At 36.0% G+C, this 12,052-nt stretch overlaps 1 protein-coding gene across 2 annotated transcripts in view; it reads right to left on the minus strand.

Moving 5' to 3' along the window:
- ADCY2 (adenylate cyclase 2) overlaps window positions 1-12,052 on the minus strand; it is a 205,666-nt gene that overhangs the window by 38,602 nt on the left and 155,012 nt on the right. For both annotated transcript variants that reach the window (XM_035319663.1, XM_035319664.1), the window contains exons 15-16: window positions 9,819-9,903; window positions 1,046-1,183 (exon numbers count right to left, since the gene is read on the minus strand). In XM_035319663.1, coding sequence (XP_035175554.1) covers window positions 1,046-1,183; window positions 9,819-9,903 — 223 coding nt within the window. The remainder of the gene's footprint in view (window positions 1-1,045; window positions 1,184-9,818; window positions 9,904-12,052) is intronic.

The raw sequence follows: 12,052 nt of genomic DNA on the forward strand, positions 1-12,052 counted from the left end.
TTACTGTAACAAATGATTGACTAAGGGTCCCCTGAAATGTTACAGGAAAAAAAATATGAAAGTGTACATATTACCAATCTTCAAGTTCTTTATGAACTTCAAGCAACAAGAAGTACCAGGAACTCAAGGAAATGCTAGAGTTGCAATTTCAAAAGCACTGAAGTGCAAATCTCATTGACTTGAAATGTGGCTAATACCTATGCACTGATGTTTGTAATGTTTGAAAACATTACCAAAATAAGTATTACAGTTCCCATTTTGCAGATGTAAAACTGAGCTGGAACAATTTCCTGATTCTGTATGAATAGCATTAGGTTCAGCCCACAGGACAAAACAAACAGTTTTCTGATCCCATATAGTGCTCATGCCATTTAACAACACATACTTCAGAACAAACAAGGTCATTAAGATTCTTGCTCTATGCAGACTAATGGCAGATTTACTTCAGATTTGTTATAGTTACAAAAGGATAATAGAATTACATGGATTTTCCCTATTATGAGAGAAAAGTAAAGCACAAGTAGAAAAAACTACAGTAGAGGTAATTTCTAACAAAATTTCAGTCCAGTACTTCTGCAGCTTTGATGTACCTTTGATTTTTTTACTTTTTCAAATAAAAAGACAATCACATGAAATTCAATAATGTATACATTACGATGATTTTGTGGAAAGAATGAGGAGCATCACAAACCAGAATAAAACTTGGTTTCTTTTGCACAAAGTCTTCCACACATCCCGTGAGGACATACTACATCTTTTGAGCACTACTCTGTTTTTCTAAGCAATGGACAGATAAGCAAGGGAATTGAAACAATTCAAACTTAGGATTTAACTACCTTTTATTCCTTCTAAATTACATTTTTCTTTAATAAGCTTAGCTCTTGCACAGAAAGAGGTCCTCATTATATAGCATGTTTTCTGTTGCTCTGCTTTACATTTCTGTCTCTGGTAATTATTATCACCTAGGATATGGGACATAAATCCGAAATATTATCTAAACAGATACTAAACCAACAAAAACATCTTTAAAAAAATTTTTGCTTACCATGTTGAACACAGCCATAGTTAATATTATTGCAGTGGTTGTCAATGTAAGAGTGATCCGTGGCCAAGGACGGTTTGCAATTATTCCAGATGATTTCAGGATCCACAACAGTGAAGCTGATGCTTTCTTGCTACATTGCTAAGCACAACGGGTTTAAAAAGAGAAAACAAATATAGCTCTAGTATATTTAATTACTATAAACAAGGGTAGAATTGCAAAGGTTCAAGAATGTAGGCAGCATTAATCTTTCTAGTGGAAGACAGCAAACCCTGACTATAATCCACAAGCACGCTCATGTTCATAGGCCATAGGATAGACTTCATCCAGTAATTCTTTCACTGAATACAAAAGTTTTTGCCGTAAACAGACAGTATTCTCAAAAGAATTCCCTCCCAATCCCCAGGCAGATGTCAAATGATGGAGACTTCTCAGACTTTCCTACTTTAACACCAATGCTTCTAATTACTACATTTGAACTTTCCTCATTTTTCAGAAGTAATCTTTGAAAAAACTACAGCACAGAATTACAGAGATTTCTTATCTATCCTGAGAATTGCATTTATTGACAAGGACTGCTTAACTGCTAGACTTATACCTGTACACTTTTGAACAGACTTCTGTAAATTCTCTACCAAAATTTCATGTAATAATTCTAGATTTCTTTGGTTTTCAAGACTCTTGATCAATATTGCTCAAATGTGTTAACGTATTTTAAGCAATGAGGAATGAATTGGACTGATTTTGTACATTTCTTTAAAAACCTATTTTTCTGCTTCCTTTTTTTTTTAAAGAAAAAAGATTTTTATGTTCAAAAGATTTTTATGTTCACTGGGCAAGTTTATTACTAAGAAAAGTTGTGAAGAAAAATTAAGTATTTCAGGTAACAATATATCATTCAGCCAGTATGATTAGTCAATTGAGAGATTCCATTCTTCTAGCTGCTATTGCTAAAATTACAGATATTGCTGCATCTGACCGGAAGAAAATGTGAGTGTTGTTAGATTGCAACTCAAAAATGAAGTTGTAGATAGTTATTTCCACCTGTAAAACAGAAACACACCAAAAGAACTCGGGGAAACATTTCCCGATAGGCTGCTCAATGCAGAGCCCTGAGTTCTGCAGGGGAAGTACCAGTGTGTGTTTGGTACATCTGTGTGCCCACCTGGTTTGTTACGTAGGTGACAGGTATCTGGAATAGCAAAGATAGCAGCCTACATAGGTTAAACCAATGAAGCTAGTGAAAGGAAAATCTATGACAAAAACGTGGTTCACAATGAAAATTTTAAAATTTTTAGAAGAAATTTATTGGAAAAAGAAAACACTATGGATTTTGTGTATAAATTAACAGATTTGCTGAACTTTATTTCACTTGTAATTTGAGCAATCTATATCCAGTCCATACAGCGTACAATTGCTACAATTCAGTGCTGCAGAAAATTTAGGGAACAACTCCTGGCGACAGAACTGGAATGGGGGGGTGATCATTAAATTCAGATTCCTAATAGCTCTGTCAGATCTATGCAGGTTTGTTTTACTGATTCTGACCCCACATCAAACGCTTTTTGTAAATATTATGCCTCATTTTCATATTTCATAAGAAAATGGAGAATAAGATGAAAGGAAGAAAGTAATTATTTCTAGAAAGCATGAGAGAAGGGTAAAACATCATATCCCAGTAGCATTAGCTGCTCTGTTTATTCTAAGTGGAGCTGGCAGAATATGGTTCAGTGTTTATCATTTATGAACTAGAAATAATAGGTATTTGTAGTATGAAAGGTGACTAATGTATTACCTTTTCATCTGAACATGTTAAATCTGATATGACAGCTCAGCATGATAGTGACTAATAACTTATTTTGAATATTCAACTAATTAAAATGTATCCTCTGTTTTCTTTCCACACACAGAAACCTACTTCAGCATTTAATAAAATGAATGCCGTCTTTCTGAGTGAGAGCAAGGAATTGGTGCGAGAATTAATTGTGACAGCTGTGTCGTAGATGAAAGACAATGTCGCAAGAGCTGTCACACTTCTCCTTCACATGCTAGCAGAGGTTAGAACATTTGACTGAAGACCTTTATTTACAGAAAGCCAGTGAATCATATTTTCTGTAGTTCTATTATTGTTCTTTTCATTCTGCATTCAAATACACCTTATTATTTTACTAATACTGATGTTGCAAAGAATGGATCAAGAGAAACAAAAAGCCTCAGAATTCAGATTTTTTTTTTCACAGAATTCTTTTCACTCAGACTTGGAAGAAAAGATCAAAGTTCAGATCCAAGGAACTGACTGACTGGTTGAGAGTGAATACACTAATCTAAGAGTGCAGAGGGATGATTTTTGAAAAAGACACAAGCTTATACTTTAAGTACTTTTTAATGGTCTTACTGCTGATTAAAAGAACTAAAGGACGTTTAAAATGAGTACTGTAACACCAAACTTTTGAACTCTGTGGTGGAACCTTTAAATCTAAGTCAGGCATTTAGAATCCTACAAAATATTGTATGTAACTGGTTTAACTAAAGCTAGAATCCTGCACAAAGAGCTAACAGCAAACACTAAAGTCAGTTTTGTATTTTTAATTTCACCATCCTTTGGAGTGTTTATTATCTTTCACAAAGGGTCACACTAAAATGGCTGTGAGCTTCAATTCAACAACCACATTCAAAGGAAAAAACACTGCATTGAGCCATATAAATATGCCTTTAGGTAGTCAGAGTTCAGTGCTGGTACCTCCTGTGATATTTTTCTCATTCAGAAATGTATAGAGTCACTGTACTATATGCTATTTCAAGGTAAGACATTTTGAATCTCTCCTGTCAAAGCTTTTCTACTTCATATGAAATATTTAAAGAGCCACTGGCTTTGGAGAAAGAACAAACCTGAACACCTTTTTAAATACAGTGCCCAGGGCACTGAGGTAGAGGAAGGAGTGGTGAATGGTACATTCTACTACCTGGAGTATTTACTTATTAACCCATTCCTACACAGTTGAAAAGTAGAATTATCCTTTAAGACAGTGACTGGAAACACTGAAATTCTGACAACAAGGCTCAGAAATGCTCTCCGTGGCTCCACAGCACTTGCATTCCTGGAGACATAGGGTACATCTACGTTAGCGATTTAGGGTGCACAACTGGTTCTTCTTTTGTGTGGTGTCTTCCACCCACACTTGGGAGTCTTCCAGCGAGCACTGATGGATACCATGGGTGTGCCCAAAGCAGCTTCCCTCCTGGTGGAGCTTTGGGGTTGTGGAGCGCTGGAGGCGAGCACCAGGTTGTCAATGAGAGCATCCCACTTTCAGCGTGGAACCAGGCCCTCCAGCAATTAGCTCTCTGTGCATGTACTGCTCATACCAAGTACAGGTAACTGGTACAAACTTCAACGCTAATAAAGAGGCAGTGGGAATGTATGGTCCTTGAATCACATAATCCTGGAACCATGAAGGATTGTAGCAAATCAAGTCCCGTCCTTCCCTCTTAGCATCACACCAGGGGCCCATCTATCATCAAAAGGATGGGATGTAACTCAGTTCAATCTCTCCAGTTTGCTGGCTAGGATATTTCCCTGAGAAGTCTCAACACAGTACCTTTCTTAATGATGATGGATTTGCCATTGCAGTGCCTGTGCTAGAGATTCATCAAAATGACTTCTAGGTTTGGTGACTCTCTTTCATGGACTCTGCTGTAGCTGCCAAAGTGCCTCTCTGGGTCTTCCCTGCCTTCCCCCATCAGTCTTTAATCTTAATTTACAAGCGAAGACGTAACTATTGAATAGTGGAACTGAAGGGCCTCGATCTTTCATTTCTTTCTGCGTAAGAAAAACATTCACTTCAGAGGTAAGGTTCCAGGTTGAGAAAATAATTTCCAAGTAGTGCTTGTGCTGATATTACTGTCCTTGCAGACAGGAATAAATAATCTTCTAAATATCTTGAGTGTACACAGCCTGTCTGACTGACCAGGGCCAATCGCTTTAGAGTAAAATACAGAAGCTAAAGTTTGTGTATCACTCTTTATATAGGGGTGTGGTGTAATGCAGCTAACAAACAACATGCTCTTTTCTAGAAGGGACAGTGCTGCTCACATACTGGTTGCATTTTGTTAAATCCTCTTGTGACCTCAAATCAGATCATTTTTCTTAATTGTGGAGCCAATTATTTTCCGATGTTTTATTAGCATTGTGTTATGCTAATTCTATGGTCCAATGGCTTATTTAAGAGAGACTATAAACATGTTCAGATGTTCTCCCTTGTCAGCTGAAGTAGGTAAGTAGTTTTGCAGGATATAAATGTATGTAACAAAAAGCCATTCCACATTAACAGAAAATAACTAGCAGGAAGATTATGTGGTACCAATTAAGTGAATGCAAGTAATACAAACAGTTTTTTTGAGAAAGTACTTGAACCACTACACAAATTGCATCTGCCTGAAACTAGCTATTTGGCAGGGCTATATCAGCTACCACAGAGATCTTTGCCTTACTTGCTTACTGCGTTTCTCCAATGGATTGAATTACATTTTCCAATACATCATTTGGGTAATGAGGTCTCTGCTTCCCTGCATTCACATCAGGAGGTAAAACACATTGAACAGTTACTAGGTCTTACGCATTTTGCACTCACTCTATGAACTCAACTTTTCTATACTTCAAGGAGAAGAGACACAGTACACTTATGAGCTAAAGTACAGTCACTGTCCTCTCTCTATCTATAGTATTTGGAAAGGCAACCTCTCAAGGAAAATGGAAAGCCAACATTCAAAATTATTTAAAAAAAAAGAATATCCTACATTTTAACTATGAAAATATATGCCAAAAAGGGTCTTTAAGACTAAAGATATTAACGGTCTTAAGAAAAAAAAAAAAGAAAAAGAAAAAAAAAAGAAGTAGATGCATAGGGACAAAGAAGTAATTACAATACAAAAGGTACAAATCCATTTCATGTTTCAGGACTTATGCCAATTTTAGCTAGCATTTATGAAGTTTTAATGTCTATGGACAAACAGTTTCTGTGAGAATTCTCAGACGTTGCAGCACTCAGTCAGTTTGCCCAAGATTGATACTGCCTTACATGTATAAAAGACATGATCTGCAATTCTGTAACCTTGTTATTTGTGCTACCACTGTACCACACTGTTTGATGGGAACATTTCTATTCTTATTTAATCACTGATATTATTACTCCATAAAAGATCAAGCTGGACTGTGCTGCAGCGCTGCTGAACAGTAAAATCAACTAATAATAAACTCAAAGTGAAAGACTGAGCAAAAATCTCTTCTTATAATATTGTAATTAAATTCTGGAAGAATTTAATTTAAATAGTAATTTTAGCATTACAGGGTGGATTTTTTTTTTCATTTACCTATGAAATTAAAATCAAACAGACGAGCTTGTTCAAAGTTGATTTTTGCATGCCTTACTCTGCAGTGATGACAGTCATTCACGATCCATAGAGACTGAGAGGGTGAAGTGTCAAAGTATTGAGACAAGTGTATAATGTAGTGACAGCCAGATGTCCCAACATGAACTGAGATTTTGCTGGTCTTGCCAGCACTACAGGTCCCACTCTATGAATCTTTTAACAGCCATAAAAATACTTAATACTGCAAGTTCAAAAGAAGCTGTGGATGCCCCATCCCTGGAGGTGTTCAAAGCCAGGCTGGGTGGGGCTTTGGGCAACCTGGTCTGGTGGGAGGTGTCCCTGCCCATGGCAGGGGCTTGGAACTGGGCGATCTTTAAGGTCCTTTCCAACACAAACCATTCTGTGATTCTAGGGTAGATGAGTACGGAGTGAAGGTGAGGTTTTGGGAGGGGGGAGGAAAGGTGTGGTTTTATCATCTGTCATTGTTTCTTACTACTTTAAAAAAATATATTATTTAGCAATAAATTAAACTCATTTTCCCCAAGTCAATACTGTTTTGTTTACAACAGTAATTGGTAAAAAATCTCCCTACCTTTATCTTGATACAGAAGCTGTATTATCCTATTTTCTCCCCCATCCCACGGAGGAGGTAGAATGAGCAAGCAGCTGGGTGGCTGCCTGACCCTTAGCTGGGGCTACCCCATCAGAGTTCATTTGTTACAGTCAGTCAGGCCAGAAAACTCTGCTCTTTTTTCGTGCATTTTAAAAAGAGATGTATTTGGCAATTCTTAACTGCAATTATGTGCAGGTGTGTATACACAAAAGCACATCTACATTTAGATTATGCTTTCTGGAAGGGAATCCAAAATGTATCCCTTAAGAAAAAGATATGTGAAAAACTCACACTGGGAAAAAAAATAAAAAAGTCAGGATTAGGATAATAAAGCTTGATTTCTCGAAACACTGGCAGTAGAATGCTGAAACCCAGATATTAACACTTGTTGGCTTGACAATTTCATACTTTTCCTTCTAGAAAGAAAGCATTTACAATTGTGAGTCTGATACTGCAATGGAAATGGTACTGAAACATAACAGGATGAGACTGAGGCTAAAGCTGCAAAACTATACTTGGATTTTGCCATGAAAGAAGAGATCTCACAAAGAGGACAGGAAAGATAGACCTACTAACTCTTCAGTTACTAGTTTCTGCCTCTCATCCACCTTACAGAGCTCTCTCCATGCTAGTGAAGGAAAGACAGTGTTGCAGTAACTATGGTCATAGCTTACTTGCTGAAAGGCTTCTTAGCATAGCTTCTGCATTAGAGCAGCTGAACTCATAAAGACATAAATAGCTTCTCTTCAAGCTATGTAGGTTACAACATAGCATCTTACAAGTCAACACGAATGGAAAAGGTCTCCATTTCTGAGAAGTATATGAAACATAGGGAAAAAAGCATTGAAGAAAGTGCTAGAAAATATCCACGTGGCAGGTATCCTCGACTCTGAACTGGTAAATTTGCTTAGCTATCTAATTAATAGCAGAAAAAATATGTTTGCATTCCTCCTATGCTAGATTAATTGATCAAATCTCCAGGAAAGTTTACATCCCAATACTCCATGATACCAGTTCACAGACATCTTTTTATCCTATACAAAAAGACTGGCTTTACCATGAAGGATTTTTTTCCCATTTCATTATTCAACAGCATTACTCTTGACTCCATCATTTTCCTGTTATGTCAATAACAAATGGTTTCATGTAATGTCATTCTTGATTGCTAACCTTTGCTATTAACTAATAACAATACCTCTAGGACCTCACTCCAAGGATTTAAAAACGTTTAAAAATACTGATACATTTATACCTCATAATAATTCCTGAGCAGTGGCACTATCCCTACCTTATAGGAAAGAAAACTGAAATGCAGATTAATTACATTTTCTTAAAAAACATATTCTGGTTAATTACAAGCCTCACAAGGGGAAGAGGAAGAAATTATAAAATCCTGCATCCTCTGTTTCTTGCTTCAACTGCCAGGCCACCTTTCCTTGATGTTTTACTGCATGTGACATAATTGCATGTGCAAAAAAACATGCATGTGCATGTTTTGTTTTTATATAAAAGTTCTTTCTCTCGGCTTTATTCATGGGAACTTGTGAAAAATGCAAAGATGGTGAAGAAGAACTGGGGATTAACTGCACCAGAGCCTTCACAGATAGTAGCAATGCATATCCCTTTAGTTACCTGGAGCGTGGAAAGCTGAATCTTTCATTTAACTGCCTCTGGCAACATGGGTCACATTGACAGAACCAATGGCACAAGACTTTGTGTCTTCCCTATTCCAGTGTTGGACAACCCTCACCATAAGAAAGTTTCCTCTTGTATTCAGATGTGTTTTAAATTGTGCACATTGCCTCTTGCCCTGCCAGTGGACACTACCGCCATCAGGTATTTAGAGAGACTGAAAAGATCACCGCCAAGATTTCTCTGCTCCAGGCTCAACAACCATGTAACATTTCTAATTTAAGACTTGGTACATCAGTTTAGTATACTGCTATTTAACTGCAGTCAATGTTTGGACACAAAATAGAAATAGCATTTCATTAATTTTGACTCATATGTCTGAGGTTTGTGGAAATAATTCAGTGCTCTGTTTCAAAAGGTTAAAAAAATTGAAAAAAGCAGAAAGGTTTTCTGTTGTGATGTAGTAAGTCATTTACGTGACACAATAAAAACAGTTGCAAGTAAGAAATAAACTGACCTTAAAAAAAAGAAAAAGCAAACTGCATAATTATGGAACGCTTGATAAACAAGTATACAAATAATTTTATTCTAGATTATATGCCAAATCTTGAATTCTCAAACTGAGCATTTTAATATGCTCACTGTTCACTAATAGTCATTAAAATAACACCTGTACCTCTCAAGAGCAAAATCAGTACTTTTTTTTTACTACAAATTTTACTACAAAAATCTTATAAATCAGCTTAAATCATTACTGTGAAATACTCTCTAAGCTCAGAAAATACGATACTGCAATACTTTAAAATAAACAAATAATGCAGTCCCCAAAATTAAAGCACTTATAAGACATATCAGCTCCTGCAAGCACAACAGCAAAAAATGATTTAGAAAATGAAACCAATCAAATGATAATGCAGACCTTCCAGAAGATTCAGCATAATGGGGGAAAAAGGTAATTACTGCACTGGCATTTTCCGTTTTTCAAATAACTGAGTACATTTTACAGTAAGCTAGTGTGGACAAAACAATGTTCTTAGAGGCATGAGGATGCAAGTCTTTCTCAATAAATTGGTATTCTGTAAAGGCAGAGTGACTAGGGAAAATCTGGAGATGTCATTTAAAAGAAGCTATAAACTACTGGATTAATTTTCCTTCAATACCTACCAAAAGCTGTCCAGCAAAGCAGATAAACAAAATGAAGGAAAGCAAGAGAAATGCAGCCCCAAATGAAATTCCAAGAATAGATGTTCTACAAGAAATAAGAAAACATGTATTAATTTCTTGGTTACACATTTGTAGCATGACATTTATTTGTTTATAATGCAGATAATAATACAAAAAGATACCACATGCAAGTTGCAATTTTCAAATGCGAAAACCACAGAACCATTTCAATTCTTACCAGAATGACAGGCCTTTTTCCTGCCATTTTGATCCCTCACATATAAAAAAAGAGCTGTCAAAATAACACCACTGAGTTTTGTTTTGTTTTTATTTTTATTTTTTTCCTCAAAGAATACTTGCTTTGGTTTTATCTCCAACTTTGCAAAATTATTATCGTGGGAAAATACTAATTTTAATGTAAATAATTTAAATGGCAGAGTGAATTAACAGCACCAAGGTTGTGTTTTATTTGTTTCCTTTTAAAAGGCTCTGTTTAATAACATTACTGCTGTATTTTTTGTAGTTGGTTTTATAACAGTGAGAGCCTGCTAGATTTACAAAATCATTTTGTCATGGTAGTGTACCTTTCCCTTAAAGGTAGGAAAAGCAATAGCAGGGAGCAATGATGTCCATTTTTCAGTGTCTTGGAGCTAGAGCCTGTGGCATCTGTCTTATCTGTGATAACTGCAGTCTCTGTCAACAAGGTCCCTAATTTCATGAATGAGCAGGAACTTAACACCTCTGAAAATATTTTGTATCAAATTTGACTGGCTGGCCAGTCGATTCTGAAGTATCCGAGGACAGGCAGCATGATAGGAAGGAAGACTAAACACCATGAAAAAAAAGAAAAAAGAACAGATTTAAAATAATAATAATTAAAAAGCACAGCCAAATAAAACAACTGAATAATCACAGAATCACAGAATTGTAGGGGCTGGAAGGGACCTCAAGAGATCATCGGGTCCAACCCCCCTGCCAAAGCAGGTTCCTTAGAGCAGGCTGCTCAGGTAAATCTACATGCTTCCTGAAATCATCCTTACTCACTATTCTAAATAATCCTTTTCTTACACACTATAAATAGAAAAGTCTAGCCAAAATAGCATCTAGCCAAAATAGTGCCAGGACTCAGTAAACAGAAAAAGGGATGCAGAAACAATCTGTGCATGCGTGCATGCTGCAGATGTGGCAATCTCTCGATATGAATACCACAGCAGAGCATAAGTGCTCCGCCAGGAACTATATGAGAGCTACTTAGCATGGCTGCCTAGGGAAAGATGCAGTCGGACCTAATTACATTTAATGCATGCCAAGAGGAGATGAGAAGCTCTAGACCAACTGAGTTGTTCAAGGAAGAGAACCAGGCATTGTCATGAAGCCCCTCACCTGAGTATCTGCTTTCAGCTTTAACCACAGATTTGGCATTTTTGTAAAATTTAAAAGTATCTCTCAGCTACTTTTAGCCCCAGCAAGTATCTTATTTTAGCAAACTTTTTTTTTTTTTTTGCTAGAAATATTGGCATTATGATTTTGAAATAAACTTTATATCCCTTGTTTTTTCCAGAAATAAATACATTTTAAGTTAGCTCCCCCATAAACCTATGATTCAGAGTTAAAATATATTATTAATGAAAAGATACATCTGAGTTCTTTAGAAATGACATGAATTCAAATATATATATTTTTAGAAACTATAATATTAAAAATTTAGGAGTAGAACTCCTTGGATTATGTACAAATATTGGGAAAAAAAAAAGATCTGTTTTAACAACACTGTTATATAAACTATTTTTGGGGGAAAAAAAAAAAAAAGAGTAACTTCACAAACCAATTTGATGCTTTATTGCTGTCATTAAAAGCAATTTATGAGCTTCACTTCCAGTCCTACAGAGAACCTTTTATAGCATTCACCATTTTTTGGGTTAATGTGAACAGCTGGTGAATAACAAACAACTGGTAGTTCACGACATATATTCACCTTCAAATTATGTTTCCTTTAGAAATTATTCGAAAATCATTATTGCTTTTGAATACATGTTCTCTGAGAATTTCTCATCAAGACTAAGACATTAAGTTGTACATCAACATACATAAAACTAGTTTCTTTCTACCCGTAGGAATTTAAAACCCAGCAAGCAACAGAAGAGGTGAAAGAGAATGAATACAGTTATCAGACAGTCTTTTTTATATGTGCATAAGCACTTCTCATCATATCTGTCCTTCAGTAAGATGCAGGT

The sequence above is a fragment of the Oxyura jamaicensis genome, chromosome 2 (genome assembly GCF_011077185.1).
Source record: "Oxyura jamaicensis isolate SHBP4307 breed ruddy duck chromosome 2, BPBGC_Ojam_1.0, whole genome shotgun sequence".
In the NCBI taxonomy this organism is placed as follows: domain Eukaryota; kingdom Metazoa; phylum Chordata; class Aves; order Anseriformes; family Anatidae; genus Oxyura; species Oxyura jamaicensis.